General features: G+C 52.2%; 7 protein-coding genes across 7 annotated transcripts; 3 read left to right on the forward strand and 4 right to left on the reverse strand.

Annotated features, from left to right (window-relative positions):
* Positions 1-18: 18 nt before the first annotated feature.
* Positions 19-1,407, reverse strand: NCU08743 (inorganic phosphate transporter). The gene is made up of 3 exons (XM_958511.3): positions 1,104-1,407; positions 840-1,000; positions 19-770 (listed from the first exon to the last, which is right to left on the reverse strand). The coding sequence occupies exons 1-3, from the start codon at positions 1,121-1,123 to the stop codon at positions 376-378; spliced, it is 576 nt and encodes a 191-aa protein (XP_963604.1). The 5' UTR covers positions 1,124-1,407; the 3' UTR covers positions 19-375.
* Positions 1,408-4,411: 3,004 nt separating this feature from the next.
* On the forward strand, positions 4,412-6,356 carry NCU08744 (hypothetical protein). Its single transcript, XM_958512.2, has 2 exons — positions 4,412-5,379; positions 5,440-6,356. The coding sequence occupies exons 1-2, from the start codon at positions 4,569-4,571 to the stop codon at positions 5,826-5,828; spliced, it is 1,200 nt and encodes a 399-aa protein (XP_963605.2). The 5' UTR covers positions 4,412-4,568; the 3' UTR covers positions 5,829-6,356.
* A 2,055-nt stretch (positions 6,357-8,411) lies between these two features.
* Positions 8,412-9,182, reverse strand: NCU08745 (hypothetical protein; the record flags this gene model as incomplete). The annotated part of the gene is made up of 3 exons (XM_958513.1): positions 8,412-8,473; positions 8,583-8,719; positions 8,803-9,182. 3 exons carry the CDS (start codon positions 9,180-9,182, stop codon positions 8,412-8,414), a joined length of 579 nt encoding a protein of 192 aa, XP_963606.1.
* Positions 9,183-11,534: 2,352 nt separating this feature from the next.
* Positions 11,535-13,077, forward strand: NCU08746 (starch binding domain-containing protein). The gene is made up of 3 exons (XM_958514.2): positions 11,535-11,721; positions 11,780-12,215; positions 12,276-13,077. Exons 1-3 carry the CDS (start codon positions 11,620-11,622, stop codon positions 12,893-12,895), a joined length of 1,158 nt encoding a protein of 385 aa, XP_963607.2. The 5' UTR covers positions 11,535-11,619; the 3' UTR covers positions 12,896-13,077.
* A 200-nt stretch (positions 13,078-13,277) lies between these two features.
* NCU08747 (monooxygenase) lies at positions 13,278-15,346 on the reverse strand. The gene is made up of 2 exons (XM_958515.2): positions 15,105-15,346; positions 13,278-15,037 (listed from the first exon to the last, which is right to left on the reverse strand). The coding sequence occupies exons 1-2, from the start codon at positions 15,311-15,313 to the stop codon at positions 13,498-13,500; spliced, it is 1,749 nt and encodes a 582-aa protein (XP_963608.1). The 5' UTR covers positions 15,314-15,346; the 3' UTR covers positions 13,278-13,497.
* A 395-nt stretch (positions 15,347-15,741) lies between these two features.
* On the reverse strand, positions 15,742-18,514 carry NCU08748 (hypothetical protein). The gene is made up of 2 exons (XM_958516.2): positions 16,515-18,514; positions 15,742-16,455 (listed from the first exon to the last, which is right to left on the reverse strand). Exons 1-2 carry the CDS (start codon positions 18,177-18,179, stop codon positions 16,345-16,347), a joined length of 1,776 nt encoding a protein of 591 aa, XP_963609.1. The 5' UTR covers positions 18,180-18,514; the 3' UTR covers positions 15,742-16,344.
* A 346-nt stretch (positions 18,515-18,860) lies between these two features.
* On the forward strand, positions 18,861-21,965 carry NCU08749 (hypothetical protein). The gene is made up of 2 exons (XM_958517.2): positions 18,861-21,857; positions 21,943-21,965. Exon 1 carries the CDS (start codon positions 19,852-19,854, stop codon positions 21,703-21,705), a length of 1,854 nt encoding a protein of 617 aa, XP_963610.2. The 5' UTR covers positions 18,861-19,851; the 3' UTR covers positions 21,706-21,857; positions 21,943-21,965.
* The last annotated feature ends 15 nt before the right edge of the window (positions 21,966-21,980 follow it).

Below are 21,980 nucleotides of genomic sequence, written 5' to 3' on the forward strand. Positions count from 1 at the left end.
CTGACAAAGAAGTCAATTCCATAACAACAAGACATTTGTAGAGGTAGTGAACACATAGTATGCCAATCCAGATAGTAGTGTATTGTTTGCTACTCCAAAGTCCTGGCAACGTAGCCTGCTAAGCGGACTGCCTCGCTGAGCCGCCATTTGCTTAATCCCATTAACCACCGCCCATCCGTCTAACCTGAACCAAAGGATGTCATGTCTATACGTAAATTGCCAATGCTTCCCAAGCCATATTGGTACAAAGTATTACCCGCCCAGATGATAGCCGGCACGGTCGTGGATAACCTGCTGTTTCCCTTCCTTTTTTATTTATTTTATTTTTTTATCTGCACCATGCAGCATTTCCAAAGTCGATTTTTTTGCATCGCTTTACTCCTCCTTGGCGCCACCGCGGCCAGCACGCTCGGCAGCCTCAACAGCCTTCTTGTCGCTCTGAGCAGCGCCGCCCTGGAGACCGGCCATCAGACCAGCAGACTGCTTGAAGGGACGCTTGAGGTCGCCGCTGGCGGGCTGGCCAAAGATGTGGATCTTGGCAAGGTTGGACTCGAAGGCGCCCTTGAGGGGGATGATGCTCTGGATGAGGAGGGGGTTGGTGTACTTGAAGTAGAGGTGCATGACGCCCATCATGAAGACGCCCATCATCTGGGAGCGGAGGAGCTGCTTGGACTGGGCGAGATCGTAGGCGTGGATAGTGGTGGTGACGAGCTTGCCCTCCTCAGTGGAACCCATCGGCGCCGGCTCAACGTACTTGAGGGTGGTGAGGTCTGTGGAGAGACCAAAGTTAGCAGACTGTGAATTCACGTTTCTCTCGAGGGAGAGGAAGCGCGACATACCCTTCTTCTTGTTGATGGTGTTCATGATGTAGAGGTGGATGCAGAGGATGATGACATTGCTGAGCGCGTAAAGAGCGCGGCAGAGGTTGAGAACGTTGGGGTCCTCGAAGGGAATCTTCTTGGCGACCTGCATCATACCAAGGATGATGATCAGGTTGGTGCTGTACGCATGTTAGCAACTGGACTCCGACTCCCGGTCGCGACGATGTCGAGGACACGGCGGCACGTTTGTTCGCGCGTTCGGCAGGCGGTCGTGTTTCTTACATTTGGGGGGAGAGACCCATTGTGAATATGTTTGACCGCGGGGCGGAGAGATTAGAAAAGAGTATAACCAAATAAACGACGTTGACGACGTTGGGTGTCGACAACAAAGAATCAAGGGGAAGAATATGCGCAACTGGCGGTAGGTAGATGGATTGCGTTGGCAAAGAGACGGAGTCACAGAGGTGATGATGGATCGCGACAGATTTTATTTAACTAGTGTAGCTGCAAGACTGCGGGATGGACACTCTGTCTGGACAGTTCCCTTTGGCTTGAGCCGGCCGCCGGCAAAAAAAGGCCAAGGCTGGATGCGATTGCCCAGACAAATTAGAAGCACCGACCGGAGCAGTGACACCTCCGTTGCGGAACGCAGGCGGTCCGAACTTGGCCAAATTCGCCGCCATCCAGAATCCAGCACATGTGTTGTTGGCGACAACCTACCTCTAGGTATATACTTCAACAGATTCGGGGTCGTCCAATTGGTTGTTACAGGTCGTCGACGGACCACCATTCCCCGATTCGGGCGCTCTAGCGGCGCTGTCTTTTAGTCAACACTCGGGGCCCGCGGCGCTGGGCATTCTCGTCCCTTTCGTTGGCTTCAACAATTCCATCCCATCATTCTCTCTCTGCGGCAAAAGGACACGTTCCCAATCCTTTTATCGGAGAGAGAGAAGCTTACCGCACGCTATAGAAGGTATAATGCGCTTACACGACCCGGAATGGCTCCACGACCCGGCAATATGGAAATGCCAGTATTGAACATGATAACCCGCCTTCTCTACCAACGATATCATGGCATGCTAAACCATTCTGTAAAATAGCTGTTTGTATCTGATGTTGGAGTTCGTCTTAATGGTCAGGATCAGGGACTTGATCCAAGGGACCAGTGAGGGGGTGGCTCGTGCGGCCGCTGACGAGACTTGCCAAGTCGGCTAATTGTGGGCCTTACGATAAGATAAGACGCACGTGAAGCCAAGAGGGTATGGTGCCATCTTTCTCGAGCTCAACCCTAGGTTGTTGTTCCTATAAGTAACCCTGATATTGCATTGCTCGGGGAAAGCTGCCCCACCCTAATTTCAGAACCAAGAAAACATCGATCCGTTTACACAAGTGCTTGATTTCATCCCGTACTTGTGAAGAGACTGTACTGACGACGCATTACTGGGAAGGTCACTTTGGAATCATCGTGATGAGGCTTTTAGATCATCGAATGACAGTCCGGGGCAGAATCGGGACTACGTTCTTACGCTCTGCAGTCTCCACCTTGAAAAGGCCGACCTTCGACGAGACACGATAACCGGCGCTTGTCCTGGCCTTTTATCAACACAAATCTACGAAGCTCTCAAGTTCATGAAACACAAATGATGATGATCATGGCCATCTACAGGACAGAAAGGGGCCTGTCTTGTTAGCGCCGATCTGTGACAGTTTCAGAGTCACATCTAAGGGACCTCGCTAGAAAGAAACCAACCGTTCAGGGGAGCTCAAAACTGAAGTGTTCTAGAAGTTCGTGATGGTGATGGTTACGTGTTCTGCGTCAGTATCCACCACTCAAGTGCTTCCATTTCAGTGACAGAAATGGCAAAGACCAGGGTTGCCCTGGCGATCCGCGGATACAAAGTAGTGTATTTGACAAAATGCCTAGCGTTGTGTGCTCAGCCACGGCACTGCACTGCAAGATGCTGAGAGCCACTCATGTCACTCTCAACTGCCGTGAATGGGTTTCGGGAAACGCCTCACCAAAGACGTTGTTGATGATCCGTGTCTGATGCCGACTGGAGTGTCTTAAAAATAAAGGACAGTCCCAGATAGGTTAATGAAACGGCAATCCAACGGACAATGAGGCGCCGACATTGCCCGACTGAGCGGCACCCCGACGGGGAACCCGGAGGTCCGGGTGCGGGGACGGGCCGTTGGAGACACCTGAAACGGACATGTCGGCGATCGAAACTCCACCTCCCCGTGGTGTACCTACCTTAGCTTCCGATGTATGCTTCTTGGGCTGGCCGGCAGGGCTGTCGAACTCATTCCAAGTTGGCAGGGCACAATAACTGTTTCCAGGTTAGTTGTGCGGCTCCAACTTTGCCATGTGCAGCAAACTCAAGCCTTCTGGTCCTCCTTGCATGAGTGTCATCGTATCGGTTCGAGGTGCCCTGACTGGCACAGAGGCGCAGTTGAGATTGTCGGATCGTCCAAAGACCCACCGTTCAGCTGGGTTAAGATGGCTTTGCACGTCAAGTTAAGGCACAGTTATAAGGACGGGAGTTCGAGGATTGCTGGCAATCAGATTGCTCCTATCTATGTACCTAGGTGCGAGTGCTCGTTTGAGCTGCTTGAGCCAATCTAAATGAGCGTTGAAGCTCTGTTAAGGCTGAGATTTGGGGGATGTTGTGGACGTTAAGGAATACTTGTAACATCCAAGCTAAGAGGCCTCACTTAATTTGATTATCGTAAATGCAGAGTGTCGGGTTGAGAGGTCCTTACTCCTTAACCGCCCGTGAATTTGATGGCAGCCCCGAATGGCCGATACTTGACATATACGTACAGCTTTGAAATCAAGGGAGAATGCTGTCATCGTTGGTCGTACACGGTACTCGGGAAACCGCTTTACTATCGACATGCATAGCAGGCTGCCTTATACCAACTTAACCTAAGTACCTGCCGTAACAAGCTTTGAAGATGTGCGACTGGCGACATTACCGTCGGGTGCTACCTACTGTACCTCTACATCATGCTGCTTCCAAGCTTTCAAGAAAATGACCGAGCAACTGAAGTGGCCCGGCCCGTCGAAACAACCTCAAACCTTCATCGAAGCTGACGACATCTTGTCCCAACTTCTCTCTCCATGGAACAACATCCATCCTCACCTTTGACTTTTGTATTTTATCTCACGATTTAGTATGCACACCATCCAACCCCAGGCAACTGTATTACGCGTCCCGGGCGGTGGGGGGTGCATCAGCCCGCCCAATCCGGAAGGACCCCGGTACAAGCGGTTCATCCGGGCTGGTATTGTACTATCAAACTATAGAGACAATGTCGTCCAAATGTGTTAAGCGACCTCTCCTGGGGCTTCTCTTGCGAGGACAGGTCTTGATTCCCTCACACCCAACCACAGGCATCGGCCGTCCACCCAGGAGCAGCACGGTCACACGCTAACTTAACCCTCATGGCACTTGAGCGTTCCAAGCCCGTTCGGCGTGGTAAGCCCAGCCACTAGCCTGTGCCATCCCTGCCCGGGCTCCTCCAATGGATCGCTGTCTCTGTCACTTGCCTGGCGTTGCCCTGTTCCTTACTTGAACTCTGGGTGCCCCGACGCCGCCGCCGACAGTTCCCCCCCCGCCAGACGATCTGCCCGTTCCTTTCCTCCCATCTCAATCACCCAGCAGCTCTGGCCAGCATCATCCAGCGGACGGTTTCCATCTCAACCGACAACAACCACCGACCCCCATCACGGGCCACTCCGACATGAACGTCACCAATTCCGTAAATAAGACTGTCAATCCCAGCGAACTCTTCCTGGACGCAAATCAAGCCGGAACCGCTTGGGACCAGTCTCCGTATCACTCTGACCTGCTCTTCGCCGGACTTGGCTTCGACAACAGCTTCGCCATCGGCCAGCACGCGAATGACGCCTTCAGCGCTCTCGAGAACACCAAGCGATTGACGGCAAACTTTCCAACCCAACCATCGCTTGTTACGCAATCGCAGGTCTTGGAAGCGCAGCCAACAGGAAACGGGCCCACCTATCTCGACTCCATCCAACACTCGGGTCCCAACTTCGACTGGGCAGGGGACAATTCCATCAACTCCATCAACTTCTCCATCCCCACTCCCTTCACCATCCCTCAGCAGCCCGTTTCCGGCTGGAATACTACCCCCGCGACGACTCCTCTTGCGCCCCGTCAGCATCGCATTCCCGGTCCCGGCTCTGGTCCCGGTCGCAACTTTGGTCTCGCCAACGAACAACCAAACCACCTAAGCGAGAAGGACAAGTACCTCGCCATCACACATCGACAAACTGATCAATACCATCGTATCGAGAAGCGCACCAAGCTTCAGCGATTGGTCAACAACATGAAGACATTGCCCGTGGTTATTGAAGACAGGCCGTGCGAGTTTCCCAAGCTCAGCAAACGGGGAAAGCACAGGGATGAGGATGACCTCGACGAAGACGAGCGGGTACTCAAGGGCGAGGAAGCCAAGGGTATGACTTCAGCGCAGAGGCGTCAACTTCGCAACAAAGTCTCGGCTCGCAATTTCCGTGCTCGCAAAAAGGGTGAGTTTACTTTTGTGTGATTCTGCTTGCGATGGACTTGTCCACTGACTTGTATTTCAGACTACATCAATGACTTGGAGGAAAAGTGCAAAGAGCAACACCGCACGATCCTCCAGCTGGAGGCCAACATGCGTGCCCAGATTACCGACAATGAGCGCTGTAAGGCTCTCATCGTCGAACTCTTGGGACTGCCAGAAATGGCGAATGTGCTCGGCCACTACGAGAAGAAGATCAGCGCCATGGCCCAGACGATTGCCCCTGCCCAGTCTCAGATCAACATGGACAGCAGTATAGCGGACTCAATCGGAATGCCTTCTTCTCAGTCACAGTCTCAAAGCATGTTCTCAACCTCAACGTGGGCGCAGCAACTGGGAGACGAATCGGCCGAGGTCGATGATTTCAGTGATGAGATAGGCATAGACCCAGCCGGTCTTGATTTTCCACGTTAGTGCTCGGGCACGCGATGTACTCTCGTCAGGGATAGAAACGCCCAACTCTGACCCTGTCTCGGTTGGGCCCGGTATGCGTTTCTAACCCTGATGAACAGTATGGGTTTTACGATGTTCTATGTTCAAATTTGGCGTTTGCTTTCGGAAATTTGTTTTACTTCCATCAGTATGTGGAGTTCAATATTGCGATTACTTTACTGGCTTTCGATGTGTGATATGGGGACGGGACACGACCCGCGAGCCTGTCGAGCTACGATGGGGGGGATACAACGCACATTTTCAGGAAAGGCGACAGCGGTAGATATGATTTGTGGGTTCTATGTGATGGAGACGGCCATATTTGAAGTTACAAAAATCGTTCAGATAAAAGAAACCACCACACTCTATGTATCAAAAGCTATCCCAAAGCGCATTGCTTGAATGATCTGTTCGGATGAATGAATGAATGACTCTGTCTGATTGTCATATTTAGTCTTTGCATGCGGTCAACTTGTTTAGTACAGCCAATGCTCACGGACATACCACTCATCACTTTACCGCGCCAGCGCATTCGCAAACGGCGTTTGTTTTCAGCAAACGACCTGGGGTATATACTGCAAAGACTGGAGTTAAGGCGAGTTATCCAGAATGCCGGATTTAAGGGGAAACTTCTCAACTCGGCTACTACCAGGTATGAACATACATGATGTTCCATGTAAAATCACCTGCACCGATTGTTCTCTTCTAGCAAACCCCCAATTCTCAAGTCGGTGCACTGCCCTGCCCTGCCCTGCCCTGACAGCTCAAAGTCGACACTCGTACATTCCCTTGGCAAGCGACAGGCGGGAGTACCTGACTCCTGTATCGACAGCCTTGATCACCTCTAGGCCTTGGTTGCGTCAATGCCCTGCTGCTGCTACTGCTGCTGGCGTAACGTATCTGACCTACCTACCTACCTCTTTTGTACAGCCCCCACCTTTTTACTACCTCTATAGGGTGTTCGAAGGAAACTAAGGGTCGGTAATAGGTAGGTAGCATTTCATCATGTATATCAATGCCACTGAGAGAGAGGATCTGTTAAAGAGCAGTAAACTTAGAACACAGGGAGGGAGGGAGGGAGGGAGGCCTCTCAAATCGTTGAGTGTCGTCGTGTGCTGGGTAGGTAGAATCCACGATGGTTACCTGTGCCGCACGGGCCACTTCCTGTTCCATGTTCCAGTCGTGATCGATGCATGGCGAGGTTTGGTCCTGGGTTTTCAGTTGTATATTTCCTGACGGTTTTTGGTCTTGAGGTTTCTTAGGCTGCGTTTGTTCTGGTACGGTTGCTGTATAGAGGAGGTGGTCGTATAGGTTTATACGGTAAAGCTCGGGCCACCTTTCGAATGCACCGTATAGCTATTTGCACCCCCTTTATACGGCTAATGTACTACCAATTTCATTTGGTTGATTTTTCTTCTTTTAGGCGGCTTATAGGGCAAAGGCGTCGTACGAATACGCTGAGATCCCTAGAGTACAGGGCATTGCAGAGTGCAGACTGTAAGCATACGGCGTACTACGGCGCTTTAGGGCTGGTCTACATTTTGGTGATTTTGTACGGCGATGTTAAATTTGTACGGTTTCTTAGCTATACGTAACCCTAACCCTACTGAGGGGGTCGCAAATTGGATTTCTATACAGCAACCGACCAAATGATCGCTATTTTGTACGGTTATCGTATAGAAATGGCCGTATGAGGCGGTTTATACGGCAACCGTACGAGAACAAACGCAGCCTTACATGGCATACGAAAAAATATTTAATGATATGTACTCGAATTATCCATCGAAGCTACCTATCAATGAAAGCTTTGTTGGTCTTGGTTGAGGACGGTATGATCGTGATGCGCTTGCCTGCTCGCGGCGGAGGGTGGCGAATGTATTTTAGTTTTCAATAGTTGTTTAATTTTCGAAGTCGTCTGGTTGGGAGCGAGCGAGTGAGGTGTTCGTTATAGGGACTGATCGGGTTGGGGATGCTTGGGAACATGTGTATACATTGGTCAACTCTTCAGCTGGTGTGGATCAGCTGAGTGGCCTGCTTCCTCATGGCTTCTTTGCATGTGAAGGTTGACGACCCCAAAACGTCGAGAAAGTTGTCGTTGATGTGCGAGTAATCCTTTTCTTAGAGTTGTGTATCTTGTTCTGTCATATTCTTAGTTAACGAGTATCTCCTTCTAAGGGATTATGTTTACAACAGCAATGGAGAGCTCGCCTGCTCCGACGACCATAGAGGGGCGTGAGAATAGTGGATGGTTTTCTACTAGTTGTTAGTGGAAGAGGCGTTCATGGTGCAGGATGGTAGTGGCTGAGTGGTTGAAGCTACCTCTAGGTAGGTAGGTAATAGTGGTTAAAAGTGCCTGAAAGGAAGGCGGAAAGGAATCCGAAAGGAAGGGGCGAGGGACAAAAGGCATGAAAAGCAGTCACTTTGAGAATAGCAAGAACAGAGAAAAGAATACACCGGGTGCTAAATACATATCCTCCTATCATACAAACGCAAAGCGTTCAAAAATCAATGGGAAACTCCCCATCCACTTCCGGATTCATCTTAGAGTCATCGCCCTTCAACAACCTACTCCTCTGGGTGTGACAAGCACCCCAGCTGTCCCTTGTCGTCGAGACCGATACCGATATCTGTTCGACGTTAGCATACAACAATAAAAAAAAAGAAAGAAAAAAAAGCATATTCAAGTTACGAGGGACATGTGCAGATTACTTCTGGAGAGAAGGTGGGCAAGCTTACCCAACGGAATGATCACCGGCCGCTTGTTTCTTTGCTTTGCGCACTGTAACACTGGCTCGTGCCCCTTCTTTCCCTTGAGGTCCTCATCAGCGATGTAGCAATGGTGTCTATCTTGACAGGCGTTCTTGAGAATTGCCCTATTCATTGGTTAGTAAACACTTCCATGACAAATGCTGGGTTCAAGCTAAAGTTCTACCAAAGAAAAATATGCCACACTTACTTTCCACTGGCCTTCTTCAGTCGATAGACCTCCATGGGCGCAAACTGCCAATTCAACAGTCCGTTATTGAAATTCTCCTGTGAGTCTTCGTTTTCCTCTGTCGCGTCTCTCGGCACAAAGTTGGCGAGACATGTGTTCACGTTGATGTCGCTGCTATACTCGGCCTTCTTCTTGTCGACTTTGCAGGTAGCCCCAAGGACGCATGTCTCTTTGTTCCACTTGTAGTCCCAGCACTTCTTGCTGAATCCTGCCTTCTTGACTTCGCGAGCTTCATGAAGATGGTCGACACTTGTATGTAGAGATGAGATGATGGTGGTGGATCCGAGGCTGAATATTGAAAAGGAGAGGAAGAGCCCTCCGAGGACAGATGGGTAATGCATTCTAGCTCGTTGAGTAATGTGAGTGTATAGTGCTAGTTGGTGGTTTGGTAGTCTTGATGTCGTGTTTCGTGTTGCTGCTTCTCCTGATGAAGAAGGATGGATGATTGCTGCCCGGCAGAATCGTAGTTATTTCAATGTGAGGAGGTCACAATTCAACACCGGGAGGGACAAAGTGATTTATATGCCCTGGAGATACTAGAACACATATTCCTGACATAGTAAAACACATTTCTCTCTTGATTCTGTAGCGCGCGGGTATAATGGGAGTTGCTCTCTATCACCAACAGATGTGATCTCGAGCATCGTGCCTCTGTTTGCCAGTTCATCTCCACACTACACTGACAGGAATATCTTAAGAGTTCCCTTTGTCGGCTACCTCGACTTAAGACAGTTGTGTGTCTATTCAGTGATTAATGGGTGAGCGCTCCGTTGGGCGCAGACACGCGGTCCAGATACGCCTGCAGTCCAACAACACAGGCGGGCCACGGCGGGCAACGCCATATCGCCCTTTGTTTGAAAGCACTCCAACAACCTTTGGCTTCTCACTTCCTTCCCTTCTATGTTCGCACTTCGTTTTCGCAAACATGGACTGACCAGAACTCATCGTATCGACTTGAATGCCCTCTAGTCATAACTTCCACACCTCCCTTCATTCAGGACTGGTTCCATCCGTCTTCTCCTTTGTGGCAAAGAGTGATTCCCGCAAACATAACGCTTAACGTTGTGCCTCACCATACGGAGCATCTTCTACACTCTCGACGGGCGGGATGATGTTGGTTGGTGATTTGGTACCCGTTGGCTGTTGGCACTTGGCGGCTGGAGTATTTGGCCGTCGGATCCACAACACATGAAGCACGAACAAAGAAGGGAGTAACACTTTCGTACAGCTGTTATGTTGGCAGTTGAAAGATTCGCAAGAAAACAAAAATCAAGCCGAATGTATACGCCTGCGGAAAAACGGTACGACAACCATGGATCTGGATACTTCCAACGTACCCATTTACCCATTTAGGCCGTTCCTCATCACAACCTGCTAACAAAAGCCTTTCGGGCTGTACGTACCGTCCGGAGGGATCACCGTTCATCCAAATAACATGCGCTGCGAACAATGTTACCTGCTCTCTCTGTATCTACGTCACCGAATCCGTGACCAACCTGACCTATACCATGAAAACGAGGGACAGTGAATCGTCACTTGTGACCTGCAGCTCAATAGCATCTATCTGCCCGAGGAGATGCAATGACCAAGAGACAGAGATGTGTTGGTGACCTTTTACATCAACATCAAGCTGGCGCGAATTATCTCTAACAAGGCGTGAGAGTGTGGTGGCGGCCACGGAGGGGCTTAGGCGCCAGAAACACCGAGGTATGTCCTGATTCTGGTGCAGCGGACTTGACACTGTCGCTTAACAGATGGGACAATGTGTGGAAGAAAAGAAAAATCAGATCAAGTATGTTGCCTCACTGGAGGACTCTCCCGCTGGATTGAAGCTAATGTGGATGGACCAAGAGTGGTAAATTCGGAATGACACCGAGCGAAACTTGATACCTAATGGATGGTGCCGAGAATGGGGTTTTCGTTGAAAGAGAGAGAGAACCATAAACTTTTGAGGAGAATAATGGTTTTTCTAAACAGATGTTCCCCAAACCACTTGGCAGTTCGTTTTCGCTTGAGCTGAAACCATGTCATCTCCCCAACCGGAAATCCAGGTTCTTACCACCCAACTTTCTAGGTATTTCACCTCGTGCCCGACTACTTCATATATCCAGGCCGCGTACACCTGGCTCGGTGTAATATGGGTAGCAACAGAGTCTGAAAACGTGGGATTCTGGGGTATCGGAGACGACAAGTCTGGGGTATCGGAGGCAAGGATTCGGGCCGTTTGCAACGCTATGAAGGCCGGTTGCTACCCTGAAGGAAGGCCCAGAAGAGGAAGACAAGCACCGGTACGACTAACCGAAACGACCAAGACTCAACGGTTTGCATGGCTGCATCCCCGCAATCTCCAACGGCTGGCACCCTGGGTGAGCCTGGGGCCCCGGATTTCCTGACTGCACACATCTGGCTGTCATGCAAGTCATCATCTGAGCAAGTCCGCCAAGGGTTTCATGGCTGGCGATGCTGGATACCAAATTCACATGTGTCCATGGCCACGGAATGTTGAACCGTCTTGCCGGCTGAGGGAAGTATCGAAACACGCCCAACGTCATATGTGATGGCAGTACTTCGGTCGTATTTGCGAGATCGCCGAGGAAAACCCTGCCGGCAACGTACGAATCGTGTGAAAGGGTCTTTGGGGGTGGTGATGTCGTCGTCCTGTTAAGAAATACTTAAAGGATTGGCCCAACCGCTGAGGATGCATCTCAGTTTGGACACTCCAGCACACTTCCTCGGTCATCCTGCTCAGCTTTCGGCCTTCCCCTTCCACTCGCCAACATGAAGTTCTCCATCATCTCGGTTGCCCTTGCATCGGCCATAACGGTCGACGCCCATGGATATTTGACCATTCCATTCAGTCGTACAAGACTTGGCGCAGAGGTAAACAAATACCCTGAAGATCGTTAGAAGATTGATCGTGCTGATTTGTGTTTTCTAGGCCGGCTTGGACACTTGTCCCGAGTGCTCCATTCTGGAGCCCGTGACGGCATGGCCCAACGTTACGGAAGCCAAGGTCGGCAGAAGCGGTCCTTGCGGCTACAATGCCCGCGTCAGCATCGACTACAACCAGCCTGCGACTAACTGGGGTAACTCTCCTGTCGTGACGTACACTGCCGGCGACACTGTCGATGTCCAGTGGTGCGTTGACCACAACGGCGACCACGGTGGCATGTTCTCCTACCGTATCTGCCAAGACCAAGAGCTGGTCAACAAATTCCTCACTCCTGGATATCTCCCGACCGAGGCGGAGAAGCAGGCTGCTGAGGATTGCTTCGAGAAGGGCACCCTTCCCTGCACAGATGTGAATGGCCAATCTTGCGACTTCAGCCCTGACTGCCAGCAAGGCCAGGCATGCTGGAGGAACGACTGGTTCAGTAAGTTAGCCTGCATCAGTAGGAAGAAGCATCCTGCTAATCGTCGTGTGACTTACTTAGCCTGCAACGCCTTTCAAGCTGACAGCCGCCGTGGCTGCCAGGGCGTCGACAACGCTGCTCTCGGATCTTGCTTCACCACCATCGCTGGCGGCTACACCGTCACCAAGAAGATCAAGATACCCAACTACATCTCCGGCCACACCTTGCTCTCCTTCCGGTGGAACTCCTTCCAAACTGCTCAGGTCTACCTCTCGTGCGCCGACATCGCCATTGTCGGCGACAGCGCCTCCACCACCAAAGTCTCTGCCACCGCCACGACTCTTGTCACCAGCAGCAAGACTGCCAGCGCCTCTTGCACCCCCGCCGCCACCGTCGCTGTGACTTTCAACCACCTCGCCAGCACCAGCTACGGCGAGTCCATCAAGATCGTTGGTTCGATCTCGCAGCTCGGCAGCTGGAGCGCCTCGTCCGGCGTTGCCTTGTCTGCGTCGCAGTACACCACCAGCAACCCGCTTTGGACTGCCACGGTCAGTCTCCCGGCGGGCACCAAGTTCGAGTACAAGTTCGTCAAGGTGTCTAGCGAAGGCAGTGCCGTGACATGGGAGAGCGATCCCAATAGGTCGTATACTGTTCCTCAGAGCTGCGCTGAGTCGGTAGCTGTTGAGTCGTCGTGGAAGTAGGCTGTGTCGCTTGAGGGTGTAGGAAGGCGGAGGCAGAATATATAGGGTGTTGGAAGTGTTCGGGTGTGAGCTTGTTGAGACTGGGGAGGAAAGAGGTGGATGATGTATATCAAAGTTCGAGGTTCAGCCGAGGAGTCAATTGCATGCGCTGTCACGTTAGTCGATTTATTGTTGATTTGATGGAATGTTGGATATGACAGTGAAATCAGCGACTAACTTCCAGGTGGGTAATTTGAGTAGGTATCCATGTGTTAAGTGCACTAACTGCTCATTAACAGCATCGGACGGATGATGGCCTGGTTGGGATACCCTCCTACGACTCGCTACCTCTTTTGAATCGCAGAATGGCACGCTGTAGACTCGAGATATCGAGATTAGAGGGCGGGCACAATAAAATCTACGAAAATGGGAATGGATTGCGTGATGTGTCGTTGTGTAAAGACGGGGACGGGTGGAAGTGCAAAGTGAAACATTTCCTCCTCTTTCCTCCTCTTTCCGCCACAACATCAACCTCGGAACAATCGACAAATCACGCCAATCACCATCCAATCACGGAGGCGCTCCCACGATCAAATTTACAAGTTGAAATGACTACAAAACCGTCAGAGCCCGGAAAAAAACCTGCCCTCACCGGTCCCCTCAGCCACGACGACAGTCCCAGTCTTGTTGATAATCCTCGTCATCTTATTCCTCGCCAGCGGCAGGTCATCGTCCTCCTCGCGGACATAATACGCCAAATCCGCATCTGGGTTCGTCTCTGTCTGGCTCTGTCCATTCCCCAGATACGTAAATCGATTACCGCCGCCCTCATACTCAAACTTCCAGTCTTCGAACCTGACCTGCCTAATAGCCTCGAGGTAATGCAGCGTCGACCCAGGCCACAAGGCCGTGATCTTATCTCTTGACGAACCGGACTTGTACCAAGACCTACATGGATCCGCCCACACCGTCTTGCCCATGAACTGGTCCTTGTACGCGACAAAGTCCCGGACGGCCGCCGCGTCGGGCGCAAAGGACCGGATGTTGTGCGTCTGCCAGTGGTCAATCATCTTGACGATGTAGTCGGCCTGCGCCTCGACGCCAATCAGCAGCGGGCCCGTCCCGATCGGGCTGTTGGGGCCCAGGATCGTGAGGTAGTTGGGGAAGTCAGCGGCAGCGAGGCCCAGATAGGATTCGGGGTCCTGTGCCGCCCAGACGTCTTGCAGGTTCTTGGTGCCGGCCACAATGGGGAACCGTGGTCGGTACGAGGCATCAAACCCAGTAGCGCAGATAAGCACGTCAGGGACCGGGTGCTCGCTGCCATTCTCACACTTACACCCTTGTTCGGTGAGCTCGGTCACTCCGGAAAACACAACTTGGACGTTTGGCTGGACAAGGGCCTCCAGGTATCCAGTGCCCGGAGTAAATCGACGGCAACCGAGGGCAAAGGTCGTTGGTATCAGTCCCTCCTCCAGTTCTTTGTGCCCTGCTAGTTTCTCTTTCATCATCTTGAGCATGACGTCGCGAGCCTTGTTGTTGGCATCCGTGCCCTTGAAGAAGACAGGAAGGATACTGTTGTTACCACGCTCGACGCTCCTGCGATAAGCAAGCAAGTGACCAGGCTCCTCGGCAAACCGTCGCTTTTCCTCATCTGTGTACGGACGACCTTCGAGCCCAGGCCACGGCGAGACCCAGGCTGGCCCGCACATAAACACCGTGATCTTCTCCGCTAGCGGCTGAATGGCGGGAAGGAGTTGGATACCAGATGATCCGTTGCCGATCAGTCCGACAGTCTTTCCCTTGAGGTCTACCGACTCGTCCCAGCGGGCCGTGTGGAGAAGGGTGCCCTTGTACTTGTCCAGTCCTGGAATGTCGGGCCACTTCCAGTTGTTGAGGATTCCTCCAGCATTGACGAGAATGTCGCACGTGTCATTCAGGGTTTGATCCGTCACGAGGTCCTTGACGGAAACGTTCCAGCCGGATCCAGTCCACTTGGCGCCTACCACCTGGTGTTGTGTCTTGATGTACTGACGAAGGGCATACTTGTCGGCGAAATCGTTGAAGTAGGTGTATATTTCTTGGCTAGTACCGTACAAGCCTGACCAGTCCGTCTTGGGCTCAAACGACCACGTGTAGTTGTGCGAGGCGACATCACAAGCACAGCTGACGTTGTCAGTGTCAGCGTGTCTATATGACAAGGTAATGGAGTGGAGGCTGGTGGTTGACATACCCAGGATATCTATTCTCGTACCACGTTCCTGATACCTCGGGGTTCTTCTCATACACTGTCAAGCTGAAGCCGCTGATATGCTTTTGAAGCTTGTACGCTAGCTGCAGGCCTGAAGCTCCGGCACCGATACAGATGACCTTCACAGAACGCTCTGTATGGATGGGCTTGTCTAACCGCCATTCAGGCGAAGTGAAGGATTTGAGAACCATCGTGAGTGGAGGAGGGAAATGACAGAAGACTGAACATGAAGCCAGGTTTTTAGTCTCATCACAAGAGGTCTGAGCATCGTTATAAGGATCTCCCACAGCCGCCGGCACGAGCTGAACTAGTCACCGTTTTCGTCTTCCGAAACCCCCCCTTGACTATTCTCGGGTCAGACCGTATTACCAAGTTCATACTGTAAACTTTACCTAAGGTGAAAAGGCTAGAACGGAGCGGACTCCGGAGACTAAAATCTTTTTTGGCACTTTGGGTAGTAGTACTACTACGTCCCTCTTACATCATGAAAACCGTTGGCCATTGAGATGGAGTCCGGGTGTGATGCTGAGGGGGATCGCCTATAAACCTGCCCTTGGAAGGTGCTAGTGACCGAAAGCAACGGTTACAATGCATACGGATCCGCCGAACGGCCGCACAGGAGAGAGTCGTACACTATAATCACCGGTGGAGCTTCGTGTAACCAGTGCAAGACATGTGGGCGTTGGGTGCTGTTGCATGTGCAGCGATAATGACTGGCCATGTTGAGATGTACGTTTGTTGTATCAGGAACCGCGGTGTTCTTTATCTCACGCCTAGAGGCACACATGTGTACACACTACGCCGATGGGTATATAGAAGTTCGTTATCCGCATATAAACGCGGCCCGTTGTGCAAGGCCTCTATCGCCGATATATCAAAAGGTTCCGTCCTAAAGGGTAGTGAGGGTAAGGGGGATAAAGGATGTTTCCGTTCATGAGGGTGGCGGGGTTGGGAAGGTGGTTATGATAGTGGTGGTATCTTGAGTGGGAGGGGCGAGAGCCGTAACAGTAATGAGAAGATAGGACGAGCTCGTTCTACGCAGAAAGTCTAGGTGCGTGAATGGAATGGTTCAGGACCGAAATGAGATCAAGATCAAAGAAGCAGGAAATGATGATGATTGTATATCCCAAACCCAAAACGCCTGGTATCCCAAAACGCAAAACTTTTCCGTGAATGCTGACATGGAAATCTGTCCCGGGCAATTTGCTCATTCGCCCCAAGTCTAGGTGCTTCCATCGACGTGCTCCTCTGCATCGTCGGCTTCAATCAATTCACTCCCATTTAGCGGGAAGCGGGAGAAGATCAGGACACTTGCTGCAAGCATGGCAAGAATCTGGAGCTCATGTCAGTTCCATGTCGTAATTCGCAAGAAACAACATGCAATAAACTCACCGCATTGCAATAAAACGTCAAATGAGGCTTCCCGGCCTCTGCCAAGGCAGCAAACACAAAACCAAAGAAACCCTGCGTCGCCAACCGTCCAATGTTCTCAACCAGCGTCAACGCATTCAGCGCATCGGCCCTTTGTGAAGGCGAGCACATCTCTGTCATGACACCCTTTGCCGCCGGGGCAGTGCCACTCGCAAACGGCAACATGGCCGCAGCCAGGTAAATGTGCCACTTTTTGGTCGCCAGCGCGGCGCAAGAGGTCAGCAAACCATCGGCGACCAAGCTCCAACGGAGGAAGAAGAGATCAAAGTGGGTGTCCTCCGTCTCCGTCGGTGGCTGCGTGACCATGGGCTCTTCTTCGGCGTACGTGCCCATGGGAGCCTCCAGTTGCTCGGGTCGGATGAGCAGGCCTTGGGTAGCGGGATCCCTTTCGTCGGAAATGGAGTCACGGCGCGGCTGGCGCTGGGATTGCCGCTTGGCGTACCATTTCCGACCGGAGGAGATGATGCGCGGAAAGAGGAGGATCAAGAAGACGGCGCGCATGAGGGCAAACTCGGACATGAGCCAGCCGTTGTCGCTTTGGCGGAACCCAAAAACGGCCGTGGCGTACATCTGGATCAACATGGCAGCGAAGTCGGTAGCCAGCACACCCAAAAACACACCCGTACACAGGATCAGCACGCCAAAATGCTTGATCTCCTTCCCGCTCCTCAACCTCACTCTCTGCGGCGCCAACACCTTCAAGGGCGCAAAGAAACCGGCAGCCACCCCCTTTGCCTTGGACCCGGCCTTCTTCCCGCCCGCCATGCTCTCCGGGCTGACGTACGGTAGCGCCAACTGCACATATGCCGTCGAGATCAAAAACGCAACAAAGGCCACCTCGAACGGCCTCCGGATCCCCCACGCATCACCAATCATGCCGCCTGTCAGGTAGCCGACCGCCTGGCCCAGCATGAAACAGCCCTGCAGCATGCCAAAGACGGGCGTCCTTCTCGCGGGGGAGACCACCTCACCGACGATGATGTTGATGATGAGGATGTACCCCACGGGCCCGCCCAAGACGGTGATCAACTGGGTCGCCTGGAAAATCACGATGCCGGACCTGCCGCCAGCCAAAACACCCAGGATCTGGGTCAGCACGCGGATGGCAGGGACCAAAACCTGGGCCATCAGGGCCAGTCGCGGGCCGATTTTCTTGACGAGCCAGCCGGCAAAGAAGAGGTTGACGGTGCCGCAGATGGTGGTGCTCATGGCCAGAAAGGAGAAGTCGGTGGCGGTGCCGGCGGCGATCTCGTTACGGCTGCATCGGTCACCGGACCCGGCGTAGGGAGGGTGACGGGTGTAGAAATCGTCGCATTCCATGAGGTAGAAGACGTAGAAGATGGGGACTTGGGTGAAGGAGAAGGAGGTGGTGATGAGGAAGGCGGCGAGGAGGATGCGGGTCTCGACGTGGAGGCGGGTGAGGAGGGTGAGGGGGTTGAGTGACCATTGTTTTTCTTTATTGACATGGTGATGGTTATCGCTGGGGGTGTTTTCGGTGTCGGTGTCGTTTGAAGATAGTGATGATGATGATGATGATGATTGACGACTGTTAGCGCTGTCATTCACACTACTATTGTTCCCGGCTGTCCCATTTGGGAGCAGCGGCGTCGTCTCGTCGGCAGCCATTGAGATGCCAGTTCACCGAGAAAGCAGTCAATGGCTTGGTTTCAAGGATGCTTTCGGTCCCGAAGATGTGAGATGTTTGCTTTTAGGTTCAGATCAAGAAATTAAGTGACGGAGGGGGGGAGGGATGTGCAAGGTTTTATCGGATTCGGGCAAAGACAGGAATAATAAATGAATCAGTCATAACGCCGAAGCCGAGAGGGGATCAATGCTGGGCGGGCGCTTATCCGGGTCGGGGATCCGATCACGTCAGTAGCACAAGTGAGATAGATACTGACATAAGCCGCCGGCCCGGAAGAATTATCGCCGTTCGGGAGGTTGGAGGTCAGACATGGACAGTGAGGGGCATTTAGGTTGAAAGGGAATGTTATCGCGACGGATATGGAATTGACGCCAAACCGACATCGGCAGGTGATAAGAGTGTTATACAAAGGTGTTTGTCACTAACACAAGTCACCGCCAATGGTGGCACTCTTTTGTTAGTGCATAAATCGCTGGGGTAACAAAACCCGGGCCGCCGGTGTGACTCCCTCCCCCCCACAACGGAACCGCCCGTGGTGAGTCGACCCACGCCGTCCGCAACACCTCGGCCCGGGCGGGTGCCGTGTGGGGGCTCTCCCTACCACATTGTATACTCCCCACTCCCCCGTCTCCCCGTGTAACGTCCTCTCTTCATCCATCAACATTTTATCTTCTTCCAACGCAGAACTTCCACTTCATGTCGACTTCCGTATCTTCTGATTCCATTGACCTGTCCGTCACTGTGCTCGATGCGACCCTCCCACATGAACCGACCCGTCACCATGGCCTTCTCGCAATCTCAACCGATTGGCGTACTCACCGGCGTTAGCTCTGGTATTTCATCCTCAAATATTCTCCGTTTGGCTGATGAGAACGGACCCGAGCCTCCGAAAGACTCCACCGTGCTGTTACCTACGATGACAACAATACAAAATTGGTCGAGAAATTGCCGTGACAGATGGAATGGAGGGGACAATCTCATCGACTACGTATACGGACTGTCAATGTTTCCCCATACCAACAATATGTATCGGTTTGTAGAGTAATAAGCAGGAAAACAACATGCTTCTCTGAGGACGGATACAAGTCGAGAGTGAAACACAGAATGAGTTCACCAACTATAATATCGACGGCCCAACAACCTGGTTGGATATCATCACGGCGCTTGGGAGCTGAGCTGAGATGACTGGTTACCAACTTGTGCCAGCATTCCATCTTGCGTGTCCCAACATGCTGGAACTGGCTACGATCCCGAACCGATGCCAGACTGGACCTCGAGTGACTGCCTGGAAAGCAACTGACCCAATGGGGCAACGCAGAAATGGGGAGCTGAGTGAGCCCTTGTTCACACCCTTCACTGACACGGTCGGCTGCGGTCAAATCGAATCCAGTCGTTTGCTTTCCCAGGATATCTCAGGTCACCGACATTAGCGGTATCAGCCCGTATGAGCAAACACATTGGGTGGTGCAGGTGTGAAGGGGTCTATTGTTTACCCAAATCGGCACTTGGACTTCGATAGTGATGCGCCGTGGAGATATCACATATCACATCCTCTGGGGGTCGACTACTTAGTCTGCCAGTAGCCGCTCTTCTTTGGATTTGTTCTGTTCTTCTGTTTTCATCGACAGCAACAGCAACAGATTAGTCACCATCATGATCGACATCCTCATCATCGGCGCCGGTCCTAGTGGCCTTTGCGCTGCCAAAACGTTTCTACAACACAACCCAACCAGCAACATTGTCATCCTCGACAGCCACTCGACCGTAGGAGGCGTCTGGTCCAAGGAGAGACTCTATCCCACCCTCCGAACCAACAATCTGTATCCTACCATGGACTTTAGTGATTTTCCCATGAAGGACGTTGGCATCGGCCGTCCAGGACATCACATCACCGGCGAGGAAATGCATGCCTACCTGACCGCGTACGCCCACCACTTTGATCTGATGAAACGAATCCGCTTCAACACTCGAGCTGTCCGAGTTCATCAAGTTCAAGAAGAAGTAACCCTTAACAGTGACGCCAGCTGCTGGAAGGTAGAGGTAGAGGTAGACGTACATGAACTGGGCAACCCGACCACAACAGTAACACTAGAAACCAACAAACTCGTCATGGCCACCGGCATCCTCGGCGTCCCCAACATGCCCTCTCTCAAAGGCAGCGAAACCTTCGACGCACCCCTTTTGCACTCCTCCGCCCTCGGGCCTCGCTACCAAGACGTCCTCCAAAACCCCCACATCAACCGCGTCGCCGTCCTCGGCGGCTCCAAATCCGCCTACGACACCGTCTACCTCGCTGCCACGACCGCCCACAAAGTCGACTGGATCATCCGCAAATCCGGCCGTGGTCCCTCATGGGTCTTTCCCTCCCACACCAAGATCGGCCCCTTCAAAGCGTGGCGCGAGAAGCTCGTCACTCGACGGATTTTCACTTTCATGTCTCCTTGTGTTCTTCCCGACCACTCTGGCAAACACATCAGTTGGATCCGCGACTTTTTGCATACCAACAAGGTCGGAAAAGCCATAACGAAAAGCTTCTGGAAGATCTTACACGCCGATACCATCCGAGATTGTCGTTACCGCGAAGGAAAAGACAACAAGAACTTTGGTGTGCTAGAACCGGAACACAGCCCTTTTTGGTACGGGACCAGCTCGGGGACGCTCAACTACGAGCAGGACTTCAAGGCCTTAGTCACCAGCGGCCAAGTGACTATCCATCGCCAAGACATTTCTCATCTCAGTCCACACGCCATCCACTTTCTCGCCGCCGATGATGCTGGTAAAGAAACCCTGGCCGTCGACGCCCTCATTTGCGCAACAGGATACGCAGCCACCCCACCCGTTGACTTCTTTCCTCCGGAACTACACTTCCAACTCGGCATCCCCACCACGCTCGACTCCCTCTCCGACGAGGAAAAAGCCATCTGGGCGACCTACGACCAAGAAGCAGATGACCTCATAACCAAGCAATTTCCCCAACTCATTCCCCTACCACCACCCCCCAAGTCCAAATCCAAAGAGTCCCAAGACACCAAAACATACACCCCCTGGCGTCTCCACCGCGGTATCGCCCCCCCAGGCCCTCCAACCCTCACAACAGCCCGCAGCATCGTCTTCCTCTCCATGCACAGCAACATCACCAACATCCCCCGCATCGAACTCCAATGCTTATGGTCCCTCGCCTACTTCCACGACAAGTTAATCAAAGTATCTAATTCTCAAGTTCACAAGGACACCGCCCTGTTCCAGCGATGGTGTCAGCTTCGATCTCCCCTGGGACACGGGAGGCAGTATCCTGACTTGAACTTTGATCAGCTGCCTTATTGGGATTGGTTGGTGGCTGATTTGGGATTAAAAGTCAGGAGGAAGAAGAGTGTTTGGAAAGAACTAGTTAGTCCGTATGGGAGTGAGGATTATAGGGGGTTGGTGGAGGAGTGGATTGAGAAGTACGGAATCCATAAGGGGGAGGGGAGTGAACAGGAGAGGAGGGAGGGCGAGAAAAGACTGTGAAAGTGGTGGTTGATGAGCGAAAAGTGGGATGCTGAGGTAGGATAGTGGATTAAAATTTATGGTTGGGTCAAGTGATGGTTGAGAGATGATAGGTACTTGGCCGGTTAAAGTGCCTGTGGTCACATAAGGGAATTTAATTTCAGGAAGCTTGGGTGAGTCGTTTGTATCATGGCAACTTTACCGTCTTTGTTCGATTGTTATATATGCATAGAGGTATCAACTAACACTGCCACAAAGATCACCATCAGTGCATAATGAAACGCACATCAACACGA

Source organism: Neurospora crassa, linkage group II, assembly GCF_000182925.2.
Source record: "Neurospora crassa OR74A linkage group II, whole genome shotgun sequence".
Taxonomy (NCBI): Eukaryota; Fungi; Ascomycota; class Sordariomycetes; order Sordariales; family Sordariaceae; genus Neurospora; species Neurospora crassa.

Coding starts and splice junctions, on each gene's coding strand:
- NCU08743 (XM_958511.3), bottom strand. CDS start 1,123: ATGGGTCTCTCCCCCCAAAT. Junction 1,001..1,103: donor ATGGGTCTCTCCCCCCAAAT/GTAAGAAACACG, acceptor ACATGCGTACAG/CACCAACCTGATCATCATCC. Junction 771..839: donor CACCATCAACAAGAAGAAGG/GTATGTCGCGCT, acceptor GTCTCTCCACAG/ACCTCACCACCCTCAAGTAC.
- NCU08744 (XM_958512.2), top strand. CDS start 4,569: ATGAACGTCACCAATTCCGTAAATAAGACTGTCAATCCCAGCGAACTC. Junction 5,380..5,439: donor TTTCCGTGCTCGCAAAAAGG/GTGAGTTTACTT, acceptor CTTGTATTTCAG/ACTACATCAATGACTTGGAG.
- NCU08746 (XM_958514.2), top strand. CDS start 11,620: ATGAAGTTCTCCATCATCTCGGTTGCCCTTGCATCGGCCATAACGGTC. Junction 11,722..11,779: donor GTACAAGACTTGGCGCAGAG/GTAAACAAATAC, acceptor TGTGTTTTCTAG/GCCGGCTTGGACACTTGTCC. Junction 12,216..12,275: donor CTGGAGGAACGACTGGTTCA/GTAAGTTAGCCT, acceptor TGACTTACTTAG/CCTGCAACGCCTTTCAAGCT.
- NCU08747 (XM_958515.2), bottom strand. CDS start 15,313: ATGGTTCTCAAATCCTTCACTTCGCCTGAATGGCGGTTAGACAAGCCC. Junction 15,038..15,104: donor TACGAGAATAGATATCCTGG/GTATGTCAACCA, acceptor TGACAACGTCAG/CTGTGCTTGTGATGTCGCCT.
- NCU08748 (XM_958516.2), bottom strand. CDS start 18,179: ATGGCTGCCGACGAGACGACGCCGCTGCTCCCAAATGGGACAGCCGGG. Junction 16,456..16,514: donor TGACGTTTTATTGCAATGCG/GTGAGTTTATTG, acceptor CATGAGCTCCAG/ATTCTTGCCATGCTTGCAGC.
- NCU08749 (XM_958517.2), top strand. CDS start 19,852: ATGATCGACATCCTCATCATCGGCGCCGGTCCTAGTGGCCTTTGCGCT.